General features: G+C 39.1%; 1 protein-coding gene across 7 annotated transcripts in view; it reads right to left on the reverse strand.

Moving 5' to 3' along the window:
• LOC128693989 (uncharacterized) overlaps positions 1 to 14,417 on the reverse strand; it is a 137,999-nt gene that overhangs the window by 20,556 nt on the left and 103,026 nt on the right. For all 7 annotated transcript variants that reach the window (XR_008407786.2, XM_053783949.2, XM_053783947.2 and 4 more), the window contains 2 exons: positions 8,487 to 8,610; positions 4,088 to 4,275 (listed from right to left, as the gene is read on the reverse strand). Coding sequence is in view for 6 of the 7 variants with exons in the window: in XM_053783949.2 (XP_053639924.1) it covers positions 4,088 to 4,275; positions 8,487 to 8,610 (312 nt within the window). In the remaining variant the exon portion in view is untranslated. The remainder of the gene's footprint in view (positions 1 to 4,087; positions 4,276 to 8,486; positions 8,611 to 14,417) is intronic.

Genomic DNA, 14,417 nt, shown 5'->3' on the forward strand with positions numbered 1-14,417 from the left:
AAACCCCAATCAACCATCGCTACTATTGTGGGCAAGAAAACGGCAATCAAGGAAGCTGTTCTTGCCAAAGGTGCAACTATGTTTTCGAAACTGAGATCGCAAGCGGTAGAAGATGTTGAGAGACTCTTATTGGTGTGGATAAATGAGAAACAGATAGCAGGAGATAGAGTCTCTCAAGCGATCATATGTGAAAAGGCTAGGAAGTTGCATGACGATTTAATTAAAAAAATGACAGCAACTAGTGATGTGAGTGAATTTAAGGCCAGCAAAGGTTGGTTTGAGAGATTTAAGAAGCATAGTGGCATTCATAGTGTGATAAGGCATGGTGAGGCTGCCAGTTCGGACCACAAAGCGGCTGAAAAATATGTGCAGGAATTCAAGAAGTACACAGACAGTGAAGGACTGAAACCTGAACAAGTGTTTAATTGTGACGAAACAGGCCTGTTTTGGAAGAAAATGCCAAGCAGGACGTACATTACTCAGGAGGAAAAGGCACTCCCAGGACATAAGCCTATGAAAGACAGGCTTACTCTGTTGATGTGTGCCAATGCTAGTGGTGATTGCAAAGTGAAGCCTTCATTGGTGCATCACTCTGAAACTCCCAGAGTGTTCAGGAAAAACAATGCCGTCAAGGCTAATTTGTGTGTGCTGTGGAGGGCAAACAGTAAGGCATGGGTCACTAGGGACTTTTTCTATGACTGGTTACACCATGCATTCGCCCCCAATGTGAAAAATTACCTAATTGAAAAGAAATTAGACCTTAAGTGCCTCCTGGTATTAGACAATGCTCCTGGTCATCCTTCAGACTTGGCAGAGTGACTTTCTAGGGACAAGAGCTTCATTAAGGTGAAGTTTTTGCCTCCTAATACCACTCCTCTCCTGCTGCCCATGGACCCGCAGGTCATTTCCAACTTCAAGAAACTGTACACAAAAGCTATGTTTGAAAGGTGCTTTGTAGTGACCTCAGAAACTCAACTGACTCTAAGAGAGTTTTGGAAAGATCATTTTACCATCCTCAATTGTGTAAACATTATAGGTAAGGCTTGGGGGGAAGTAACTAAGAGGACCTTGAACTCTGCTTGGAAAAAACTGTGGCCAGAATGTGTAGACAAAAGGGGTTTTGAAGGGTTTGAGGCTAACCCTGAGAATCCTATGCCAGTTGAGGAATCCATTGTGGCATTGGGGAAGTCCTTGGGGTTGGAGGTTAGTGGGGAGGATGTGGAAGAGCTGGTGGAGGAGGACAATGAAGAACTAACCACTGATGAGCTGCTAGATCATCTTGAACAGCAAGAGGGCAGACCTGAGGAAACTGCTTCAGAGGAGGGGATAGAGAAATTGAAGAAGTTGCCTACTTCTAAGATTAAGGAAATGTGTGCAAAGTGGCTCGAAGTGCAAACCTTTTTTGATGAAAATTACCCTGACACAGCTACTGCAAGCCGTGTTGGCAACCTGTACACTGACAATGTTGTGAACCACTTTAGGAAAGTCATAGAGGAACGAGAGGTACAGGTATCTATGGACAGATATGTTGTGCGACAGAAGTCCAGTGACTCTGAAGCTGGTCCTAGTGGCATTAAAAGAACAAGGGAAGTAACCCCAGAAAAAGACTTGCTACCTCAAGTGCTAATGGAAGGGGATTCCCCTTCTAAACACTAAGAAGATCAACGATCTCCCCTCCTCCCATCCCATCAATCATCACCAGATCTTCAATAAGGGTAAGTGTCATGTAACTGTGCATGTCTTCTTCAGTTTGTGTGTATTAAAATTAATATTTCATGTGGTAAAATTTTTTTTTTTTTCAATACTTTGGGGTGTCTTGCACGGATTAATTTGATTTCCATTATTTCTTATGGGGAAAATTAACTTGACTAACGATTATTTCGATTAACGATGAGCTCTCAGGAACGGATTAATATCGCTGGTTGAGGGTCCACTGTAATCTCATCCTTCATAAATCCATCTGCTGGCACGTCAACTCCCAAGTACGTATCTGAAAACATTCACTTCTTCCATACTCCTCCTCCCCAATTTAATATCCAATTTTTCTTTATCTAAATCATTTGATACCCTCATCACCTTACTCTTTTCTATGTTCACTTTCAACTTTGTACCTTTAAACACACTCCCAAACTCATCCACTAACCTTTGCAATTTTTCTTTAGAATCTCCCATAAGCACAGTATCATCAGCAAAAAGCAACTCTGTCAATTCCCATTTTGTATTTGATTCCCCATAATTTAATCCCACCCCTCTCCCGAACACTCTAGCATTTACTTCTTTTACAACCCCATCTATAAATATATTAAACAACCATGGTGACATTACACATCCCTGTCTAAGACCTACTTTTACTGGGAAGTACTGCAAATCCCTAGGTACCTTACCCTCTTCCATACATTTATTAAATAATTGCACCAACCACTCCAAAACTACATCCCCACCTACTTTTAACATTTCTATCTTTATCCCATCAATCCCAGCTGCCTTACCCCCTTTCATTCTACCCACTGCCTCATGAATTTTCCCCACTCACAACTGGCTCTTCCTCACACCTACAGGATGTTATTCCTCCTTGCCCTATACACGAAATCACAGCTTCCCTATCTTCATCAACATTTAACAATTCCTCAAAATATTCCCTCTATCTTCCCGATACCTCTAACTCTCCATTTAATAACTCTCCTCTCCTGTCTTTAACTGACAAATCCATTTGTTCCCTAGGCTTCCTCAACTTGTTAATCTCACTCCAAAACTTTTTCTTACTTTCAACAAAATTTGTTGATAACATCTCACCCACTCTTTCATATGCTCTCTTTTTACATTGCTTCACCACTCTCTTAACCTCTTTTTTTCTCCCTATACTCTTCCCTCCTTGCATCACTTCTACTTTGTAAAAACCTCTCATATGTTAACTTTTTTTCCTTGACTACTATCTTTACATCATCATTCCACCAATCACTCCTCTTTCCTCCTGCACCCACTTTCCTGTAACCACAAACTTCTGCTGAACACTAACACTACATTTTTAAACCTATCCCATACATCTTCGACCCCATTGCCTATACTCTCACTAGCCCATCTATCCTCCAATAGTTGTTTATGACCCACTTTTCACATCCAACTTTTATTTTAATCCCCATAATCCTTAAATTTACACATCTGTATTCTCTCTTCTCCTTCCATAACTGATCCTTCAACATTATTGCTACCCCTTCCTTAGCTCTAACTCTCTCAGATACTCCCGACTTAATCCCATTTATTTCTCCCCACCAAAACTCCCCTACCCCCTTCAGCTTTGTTTTGCTTAGGACCAGGACATCCAACTTCTTTTCATTTATAACATTTATGACATCCATGCACATTCAAGCATCCCAGTTTTATAAAGTTTTTCTTCTCTTTTTTAGTAAATGTTTACAGAAGAAGGGGTTACTAGGCCATTGCTCCCGGCATTTTATTCGCCTTATACGACATGCATGGCTTACAGAGGAAAGATTTTTTTCCACTTCCCCATGGACAATAGAAGAAATAAAAAAGAACAAGAGCTATTTAGAAAAAAGAAGAAAAACCTAGATGTATGTATATACACCTACCATCCGACTTACGACCGAGTTCGGTTCCGAGAAACTGGTCGTAAGTCGAACTTTACTACTGAATATCAACAAAACATTTTTGTAATGACTATTTTATTGTTTTATTTTGGTATTTCATGTTTTACTTTACTTTTTATGTTGTTAGTACTGTATTTTATACTGTAAGGTTTAGGATAAACACTGTGTACAACACAAATAGTTTATTTCCCAGAAATTTGGCATAAAAAACACGGTCGTAAGTCGAGTGGTCGTAAGTCGAGCAGGTCGTAAGTTGGATGGTAGGTGTATATGCATGTGCATGCCTGTGTAGTGTGACCTAAGTGTAAGTAGAAGTAGCAAGATATCCCCGTTATCCAGTGTGTTTATGAGAGAAAAAGACACCAGCAATCCTACCATCATGTAAAACAGTTACAGGTTTCTGTTTCACAGTCATCTGGCAGTATGGTAGTACTTCCCTGGGTGGTTGCTGTCTACCTACCTACTACCTACATATTTACCTTATATTCTCTGAGCCCTCAGGAGGAAGAGGATGAGAAACTTCAATAACATCTGATCCACCAATACTCATGTACAATTTGTCTGTCTCTTCATTTGGCCTGGAGAAATCCATTTCCTGAGCAGATAATTTAATATTACCCTCAGTCATGTATTGAAGCCAGGGTGATGGACCATCCTTTTCTTCTCCCTGAAAACAATTCACAGTTATTTAATTAAAAAGAAACATTGTACTTCTAACCTGTAAAATATGGGACTAGTTTCAAGGGTTCTTTTAAGCTGACACTCGAACTTGAGGTCAAACTTCCTTGATGGCTGATCAACTGGGCTGGTGTTGCAAGAAACCTGCAAGCCTAGTCATCACAACCTGGCTAATCTGAAACTTAGTTTAGAAAATGGGCCAGTTTTTTTTTTTTTTTTTTTGAAAACCTGAACACTTCTTCCAGCAATATTTGTCATTTTGAAGGATTCCATACAAATTTGGCAATTTCTAAGGTTCCTAAAAATAAAAATAGTATGTTGCAAGGAGTATGTTCCCGTGCATAATCTGCTCACTGACTCAGAAATTACTAATGTTATTTTGAGAGCAAATTACAGAAAAATTGATGAAAAGGGACAAGAAGGGTGAACCAGCTCCACAAAATGTCAAAAAAAAATTTCATATCCAATATAGGAAAGCAAGGGAAAAGGGGTGTTAAGGGAAGCTTAAGATCCTTGCAAGCCCTCGAGGCACTTTTGTTTCAAAGACCCTTTGGTGACTGATTGTACCCTTTATCCAAGAGAACATACTTAGTTGATAAATTAGACACATGTGCAACACTTGGGTATCTTTATTGAGGAAACGTTTCGCCACACAGTGGCTTCATCAGTCCATACAAAGGAGAAACGTGAAGAACAGGAGAAGAATGAGGTAATCAGTCCCTCAACCTTGAGACGATGTGGTCAGTCCATCAATCTTTGATGGACTGACCATATTATCTCAAGGTTGAGGGACTGATTACCTAATTCTCCTCCTGTTCTTCACGTTTCTCCTTTGTATGGACTGATGAAGCCACTGTGTGGTGAAACGTTTCCTCAATAAAGATACCCAAGAGATGCACATCTGTCTAATTTATCAACGTGTCGGTTCTCTGAACCATTCATCTACAAAATACTTAGTGTTGAATTTATTTCCAGCCAATTTCTAAGTGCTTGGACACCCTCACATTGTTGTCCTTTCAGAAAGACCTACCTTCAAGTTAGAGCAATGCCACTTGTTAATGATAAAGCAAGAATAACAGCATATCTGATTCTGACCACTGAATTTTTAGTATTTGAATGTAACTACATTTCACTACTACCAGTCTGTGCAGGGAAAGGAGGGATGGGGTGCCTTGATGTTGAAGGGCTCTTGATCCAAGGAATTAGAGTTACTCTTCCATTCCTAGGACAGAACCTGATTACCTTTTATTCCCCAGTCCCTGCATGACCTTTACAGGTTTAGCTCTCCCTCATGAATACTATACTACTACGGAACTTCTTTACAGAAATCATGCTAACAACCTTTTCGTAAATATAAACATACTATACTATTATGGAACTTCTTTACAGAAATCATGCAAGGGTGGGTGCAGGAGGAAAGAGGAGTGGTTGGTGGAATGATGAAGTAAAGGGTGTGATAAAAGAGAAAAAGGTAACTTATGAGAGGTTTTTACAAAGCAGGAGTGTTATAAGAAGAGCAGTGTATATGGAGAGTAAAAGAAAGATGAAGAGAGTGGTGAGACAGTGCAAAAGGAGAGCAGATGATAGAGTGGTTGAGGCACTGTCAAGAAATTTTGATGAGAATAAGAAAAAATTTTGGAGCGAGATAAACAAGTTAAGAAAGTGTAGGGAACGAATGGATTTGTCGGTTAAAAACAGAATAGTGGAGTTAGTAGATGGGGAGCTGGAGGTATTGGGTAGATGGTGGGAATATTTTGAGGAACTTTTATATGTCGATGAAGTAAGGGAGGCGATAATTTCATGCACTGGTCAGGGAGGTTTAACATCTTTTAGGAGTGAAGAAGGTCAGGATGTGAGTGTGGGGGGTGGTGCATGAAGCATTATGTAGAATGAAAGGGAGTAAAGCAGCTAGAAGTGACAGCATCATGACAGAAATGTTAAAAGCAGTGGGAGATATGGTGTTGCAGTGGTTGGTATTTTTGTTTAATAAATGTATGAAAGAGGGAGAGGTACCTAGGGATTGACAGAGAGCTTGTATAGTTCCTTTATATAAAGGGAAGGGGGACAAGAGAGATAGTAAAAATTATAGGGGGAATAAGTTTACCAAGTATACCAGGAAAAGTGTATGGTAGGGTTATTACTGAAAGAATTAGAAGATAGAATGTAGGATTGCGGATGAGCAAGGAGGTTTTAGAGTGGGTAGGGGATGTTTAGATCGTGTTTATATTGAAGCATATACGTGAACAGTATTTAGATAGAGGTAGGGAAGTTTTCATTGCACTTGTGGATTTAGAAAAGGCATATGATAGAGTGGATAGGGGAGCAATGTGGCAGATGTTACAAGTAGTGTATATGGAATAGGAAGTTACTAAATGCTGTAAAGGGTTTTTATGAGGATAGTGAGGCTCAGGTTAGGGTCTGTAGAAGAGAGGGAGACTACTTCCCAGTAAAAGTAGGTCTTAGACAGGGATGTGTAATGTCACCATGGTTGTTTAATATACACCTACCATCTGACTTACGACCGAGTTCGGTTCCGAGAAACCGGTCGTAAGTCAAAATGGACGCAAGTCGAACTTTACTACTGAATATCAACATCACATTTTTGTAATGACTTTATTTTATTGTTTTATTTTGGTATTTCATATTTTACTTTACTTTTTATGCTGTTAGTACTGTATTTTATACTGTAAGGTTTAGGATAAACACTGTGTACAACACAAATAGTTGTTTATTTCCCAGAAATTTGGCATAAAAAACACGGTCGTAAGTCGAGTGGTCGTAAGTCGAGCAGGTCGTAAGTCGGATGGTAGGTGTATTTATAGATGGGGTTGTAAAAGAAGTAAATGCTAGGGTGTTGGGAAGAGGGGTGGGATTAAATTATGGGGAATCAAATACAAAATGGGAATTGACACAGTTACTTTTTGCTGATGATACTGTGCTTATGGGAGATTCTAAAGAAAAGTTGCAAAGGCTAGTGGACGAGTTTGGGAGGCTGTGTAAAGGTAGAAAGTTGAAAGTGAACATAGAAAACAGTAAGGTGATGAGGTTATCAAATGATTTAGATAAAGAAAAATTGGATAACAAATTCGAGAGTAGTAGTATGGAAGAAGTGAATGTTTTCAGAAATTTGGGAGTTGACGTGTCAGCTGATGGATTTATGAAGGATGGGGAAGTGGAACAGAATTCTCCCTCCGTAAGCCATGCGTGTTGTAAGAGGCGACTAAAATGCTGGGAGCTAGTAACCCCTTCTCCTGTATAAATTACTAAATTTAAAGAGAGAAACTTTTGTTTTTCTTTTTGGGCCACCCTGCCTTGGTGGGATACGGCCGGTTTATTGAAAGAAAGAAGTTAACCATAGAATTGATGAAGGAAAAGTGAGTGGTGCGTTGAAGTACATGTGGAGACAAAAAACATTATCAATGGAGGCAAAGAAGGGAATGTATGAAAGTATAGTGGTACCAACACTCTTATATGGGTGTAAAACTTGGGTTGTAAATTCTGCTGCGAGGAGGTGGTTGGAGGCGGTGATGTCGTGTCTAAGAGCAATGTGTGATGTAAATATTATGCAGAAAATTCTGAGTGCAGAAATGAGAAGGTTGGAGTTAATAAAAGTAATAGTCAGAGGGGTGAAGAGGGGTTGTTGAGGTGGTTCGGTCATTTAGAGAATGGATCAAAGTAGAATGACATGGAGAGCATATAAATCTGTAGGGAAAGAAAGGCGTAGTAGGGGGTCTCCCTCGAAAAGGTTGGAGGGAGGGGGTAAAGAAGGTTTTGTGGGTGAGGGGGCTTGGACTTCCAGCAAGCATGTGCGAGTGTGTTAGATAGGGGTGAATGGAGTCGAATGGTATTTGGGACTTGACGAGCTGTTTGAGTGAAAGCAGGGTAATATTTAGTGAAGGAATTCAGGGAAACTGGTTATTTTTATATAGCCGGACTTGAGTACTGGAAATGGGAAGTACAATGCTTGCACTTTAAAGGAGGGGTTTGGGATATTGGCAGTTTGGAGGGATATGATATATATCTTTACATATGCTTCTAAACTGCTATATCTGGGTGCCTCTGCAAAAACAGTGATTATGTATGAGGCAAAAGTGTTGAATGATCATGAAAGTATTTTCTTTTTTTGGGGGGCCACCCTGCCTCGGTGGGAGACAGCCGACTTGTCAAGAGAGAGAGAGAGAGAGAGAGAAAAAGTCTCACCTGCTCTTTTAACTGATAGGCAATATTCTGTAGACTTAGGTCTGGAGGTCCCCAGGACTTTGTTTCGAACTCATATGAACCACTCTCTAATGTTTTTGCAGTATCACAATACATGTAGATAAACCTGTAACACAAAAATTAAGTAAGTGTTGTATATAAATATTAATAAAATATTATTAGTGGAACAATCATCACATTCTTTGAATATAAGACTGATATGGTATGCAGGAATTTCATTTTCCCAGATAGGTAACCTCGCTGTTGGAATTCACAGCACACAAGCATACATATCTTTAAAAATTTCCAAACAAGTATCAGTCCAGGTAGTAAATAAGCTGGCTGAATAGTGTTACATTCCTAATGTAGATAATGTCATCTTTGACGAAGTCTTATTATTTTTAAATTACTAATTAATACATTCCACCAGGCCTGTCATTCAGGTATGAACCTGGCTTCAAACGTTGACCTTTATTTACTCTTACGTAAACTGAGCTATGATATCTTTGTATTCAAATTGATAAAAAAAAAAAACTTTTTATGAGAAAGTATAGTTTATTGGTATGTCTGGTAGTATGATTAGTTTAGTACTGCTTACTTGCATTACCTCAGGCTTCCATCCTTCTCTTCCAAAATGCAATGACTTACTTTGTTAAAGTTGCTAATAGGATTATATCTTAAATAAACTAAGCAATAAAATTTGAAATTTGACACTACCTTGAATAATGGAAATATGTTGGAGAAAAGGGTTAACTGCCAACCCACTGGACATAGGACACACATACATTACCCTTATTCATAACTATATCTAGGGTATTTCCACTTCCCTACCTGTATTATATATTAAGTTCATTTAAGTTTATAATTTTGTCTATAACAGAGTATTAAACATTTCTCCATAAACCTTTGCCCTCCCTGAGACATCCTAACCTGGTATGATCAGAATGTCCCTTAGCATATATGCCTGATCAGCCTTAGATCCTTAAACCAGGTACTTCTTTTCCTCTAAAGATTTGAGGCACCTGGGTCTATTGACAGTCTGGCAAAAATCTCTGGGATGTCAACTGATGAGTCATCTATACATGTTTGTAGCTTCAGTCTTTTGTTGCCTGTCCTGATGACTGTGAGCATGCTATAGCAGAGTTTCCTAACCTCTTGGGATGTTTCATCTTGATTTGCCGCTTACTACTGTTGACTGTTCGTAGCCAAGTATAGAGATCCTTTATTGTATTAGTATTGGTAGAATTACCGACATGATGTTAAGTAAAAGGACACAAATGCAACTAATGTGACATTAGTTGCATTCGTGTCCTTTTACTTAACAGATCCTTTATTCTGCAATGGTTTCAGCACGACTCCTCTAGAAGCAGAAAAATTGCCCCTCGCACTCTTAAGTTGCTGTAGCTGGTTTATATTCATTTTTGTTTTTCCTGCATTCCTCCTCCATTTCAAGCACTGTACTGATTGGTACAATTCCAAAAGGGGCCCCTCTGATCCTATAATTTTCTTTTTTCTTTTGGAAGCGGTAGGGGAAGCCAAATGTTCACTGCCTCTCTCAGCTGCATTAATTCCAGATTCCAACTAATTTAATAGGTGCAACTTGTGTGAGAACCAACCAATGCTTGTGCAAAATAATCAGCTGACTCTCATTTGAGCAGTGACAAATTAGGACTTAATAAAAAAAATCCTACAAAATACTAGGGCATGAGAAACGACTTAAATAGGGAGGGCTACACTGAGAGTAAAAGGTAGATGGGATACAAGAATAAAAGCATCAGGGAAGAGAAAGGTGAAAGTTTATAAACTAAAAGAGGAGGCAGTTAGGGTAAGATATAAACAGCTATTGGAGGATAGATGGGCTAATGAGAGCATAGGCAATGGGGGCGAAGAGGTATGGGGTAGGTTTAAAAATGTAGTGTTAGAGTGTTCAGCAGAAGTTTGTGGTTACAGGAAAGTGGGTGCGGGAGGGAAGAGGAGCGATTGGTGGAATTATGTGAAGAGAGCAGTAAGGGAGAAAAAGTTAGCATATGAGAAGTTTTTACAAAGTAGAAGTGATGCAAGGAGGGAAGAGTATATGAAGAAAAAGAGAGGTTAAGAGAGTGGTGAAGCAATGTAAAAAGAGAGCAAATGTGAGAGTGGGTGAGATGTTATCAACAAATTTTGTTGAAAATAAGAAAAAATTTTGGAGTGAGATTAACAAGTTAAGAAAGCCTAGAGAACAAATGGATTTGTCAGTTAAAAATAGGAGAGGAGAGTTATTAAATGGAGAGTTATGGGTATTGGAAAGATGGAGGGAATATTTTGAGGAATTGTTAAATGTTGATGAAGATAGGGAAGCTGTGATTTCATGTATAGGGCAAGGAGGAATAACATCTTGTAGGAGTGAGGAGGAGCCAGTTGTGAGTGTGGGGGAAGTTCGTGAGGCAGTAGGTAGATGGGATACAAGAATAAAAGCATCAGGGAAGAGAAAGGTGAAAGTTTATAAACTAAAAGAGGAGGCAGTTAGGGTAAGATATAAACAGCTATTGGAGGATAGATGGGCTAATGAGAGCATAGGCAATGGGGGCGAAGAGGTATGGGGTAGGTTTAAAAATGTAGTGTTAGAGTGTTCAGCAGAAGCTTGTGGTTACAGGAAAGTGGGTGCGGGAGGGAAGAGGAGCGATTGGTGGAATTATGTGAAGAGAGCAGTAAGGGAGAAAAAGTTAGCATATGAGAAGTTTTTACAAAGTAGAAGTGATGCAAGGAGGGAAGAGTATATGGAGAAAAAGAGAGGTTAAGAGAGTGGTGAAGCAATGTAAAAAGAGAGCAAATGTGAGAGTGGGTGAGATGTTATCAACAAATTTTGTTGAAAATAAGAAAAAATTTTGGAGTGAGATTAACAAGTTAAGAAAGCCTAGAGAACAAATGGATTTGTCAGTTAAAAATAGGAGAGGAGAGTTATTAAATGGAGAGTTATGGGTATTGGAAAGATGGAGGGAATATTTTGAGGAATTGTTAAATGTTGATGAAGATAGGGAAGCTGTGATTTCATGTATAGGGCAAGGAGGAATAACATCTTGTAGGAGTGAGGAGGAGCCAGTTGTGAGTGTGGGGGAAGTTCGTGAGGCAGTAGGTAAAATGAAAGGGGGTAAGGCAGCTGGGATTGATGGGATAAAGATAGAAATGTTAAAAGCAGGTGGGGATATAGTTTTGGAGTGGTTGGTCCTATTATTTAATAAATGTATGGAAGAGGGTAAGGTACCTAGGGATTGGCAGAGAGCATGCATAGTTCCCCTGTATAAAGGCAATGGGGACAAAAGTGAACAGTATTTAGATAAGGCTAAAGAGGTTTTTGGATTTGGAAAAGGCGTATGACAGGGTGGATAGGGAGGCAATGTGGCCGATGCTGCAGGCGTATGGTATAGGAGGTAGGTTACTGAAAGCAGTGAAGAGTTTTTACGAGGATAGTGAGGCTCAAGTTAGAGTATGTAGGAAAGAGGGAGATTATTTCCCAGTAAAAGTAGGCCTTAGACAAGGATGTGTGATGTCACCGTGGTTGTTTAATATGTTTATAGATGAGGCTGTAAGAGAAGTAAATGCGAGGGTCTTGGCAAAAGGCATGGAGTTAAAAGATAAAGAAAGACAAAGTGGGAGTTGTCACAGTTGCTCTTTGCTGATGACACTGTGCTCTTGGGAGATTCTGAAGAGAAGTTGCAGAGGTTGGTGGATGAATTTGGTAGGGTATGTAAAAGGAGAAAATTAAAAGTGAATACAGGAAAGAGTAAGGTTACGAGGATAACAAAAAGATTAGGTGATGAAAGGTTGGATATCAGATTGGAGGGAGAGAGTATGGAGGAGGTGAATGTATTCAGATATTTGGGAGTGGACGTGTCAGCGGATGGATCTATGAAAGATGAGGTGAATCATAGAACGGATGAGGGGAAAAGGGTGAGCGGTGCACTTAGGAGTCTGTGAAGACAAAGAACTTTGTCCTTGGAGGCAAAGAGGGGAATGTATGAGAGTATAGTTTTACCAATGCTCTTATATGGGTGTGAAGCATGAGTGATGAATGTTGCAGCGAGGAGAAAGCTGGATGCAGTGGAGATGTCATGTCCGAGGGCAATGGTGTGAATATAATGCAGAGAATTCATAGTTTGGAAGTTAGGAGGAAGTGCAGGATTGCCAAAACTGTTGTCCAGAGGGCTGAGGAAGGGTTGTTGAGGTGGTTCGGACATGTAGAGAGAATGGAGCAAAACAGAATGACTTCAAGAGTGTATCAGTCTGTGGCGGAAGGAAGGCGGGGTAGGGGTCAGCCTAGGAAAGGTTGGAGGGAGGGGGTAAAGGAGGTTTTGTGTGCGAGGGGCTTGGACTTCCAGCGGGCATACGTGAGCGTGTTTGATAGGAGTGAATGGAGACGAATGGTTTTTAATACTTGACGTGCTGTTGGAGTGTGAGCAAAGTAACATTTACGAAGGGATTCAGGGAAACCGGCAAGCTGGACTTGAGTCCTGGAAGTACAGGCATAACGAAGAATACCAATTATGTAAGTGTATTTATGTAAGTGCGTTTGTACGTGTGCACTTATGGGAACAAATTCGGTCAGTACTGTACAGTGCCTGCACTCTGAAGGAGGGGTGTTAATGTTGCAGTTTAAAAACTGTAGTATAAAGCACCATTCTGGCAAGACAGTGATGGAGTGAATGATGGTGAAAGTTTTTCTTTTTTGGGCCACCCTGCCTTGGTGGGAATCGGCCAGTGTGCTAATAATAATAATAAAAAATTGGGTACACATTTCAACAAAAGTATATACCCCATGGTCCCTCCAGTGGAAAGTTGTTTTTCGAATTTCATAACAGTGTTATCTGTCCTCATATCCTGGGTCCTCAATGATAATCTTAGTCATCTGGTGAAAAACCTTTAAGGTACTGATACCATGCTGGAATAGTGGCACTGCATACTCCAATACTGACCTCATGCAACCTGTGTAAATTATCCTCAAGAAATCCATGATGAAGCTCCTAAAGACAATTCTTATGTTGTGCCAATGTTGCATTTCTCAAAAGTATTATCCTGTTTTATGTAGGCTTTTGGCACTAGACTGTTATATCCACACCAAAGTGCTTTTTTTTTTTTCATTTGTAACCTTACAGCTGACTCTTCTCAACAGGAAACCAAGACTATTTACCTAGCTTTAGCTAGGTTAGTAGGCACATAGAAAAGAAATGTCAAAAACCCACTTGAAAGGAACCTTTGGGAATTATCTAGCATGAATAAGTTGTATGCATCTTAGTGTATCACAACTACAGAAAATTGCATTCAAGGAACAACAACTACTTGGGATGCCTGGAGGAGATAATGGAAGCAATTAAAAATTGAAGCCAAGTTTAAAGTCAAAACATATTTTCAAATCAAATTATTTGTAGAACATTTGTCAAGCAATCAGTTTTATATCTCTGATAACTATTGAAAAATACATTCCTACTTTTCAAAATAAATTAATCTCAGTATTTATTTATTATAGTTATGAAATTAATAGTTTAGGAAATTTCATTTTAAGTGGCAATGCTTATTTCATGGAAGTGAACTTAATTTTGCCTATTCCCGTAAGTGAATTTTATCATACAAGTAAATCGTTATTTTAATTATTTTTCTATTCTCTGATAATTGTGAAGCAATTACCTAACAGAACACACTTACCATACTGTTTTAGTTTTCCTTAAAAAAAAAAAAAAAAAAAAAAAAAAAAAAAAAAAAAAAAAAAAAAAAAAAAAAAAAAAAAAAAGTACACACACCGAGTAATTTTACTACCCTCTCCCTCCTGTATTATGATTAGAAAAGCCTTTAATAACTAAAAGGTTAGAAGTGCTCTTAAAATAAAAGCAAAAACTACAACTACACCTTTAAAACATTTGAAATTTGTTCTCAAGATCTCAATTGCAGTTAATATACAATTTC

The sequence above is a fragment of the Cherax quadricarinatus genome, chromosome 33 (genome assembly GCF_038502225.1).
Source record: "Cherax quadricarinatus isolate ZL_2023a chromosome 33, ASM3850222v1, whole genome shotgun sequence".
NCBI lineage: Eukaryota > Metazoa > Arthropoda > Malacostraca > Decapoda > Parastacidae > Cherax > Cherax quadricarinatus.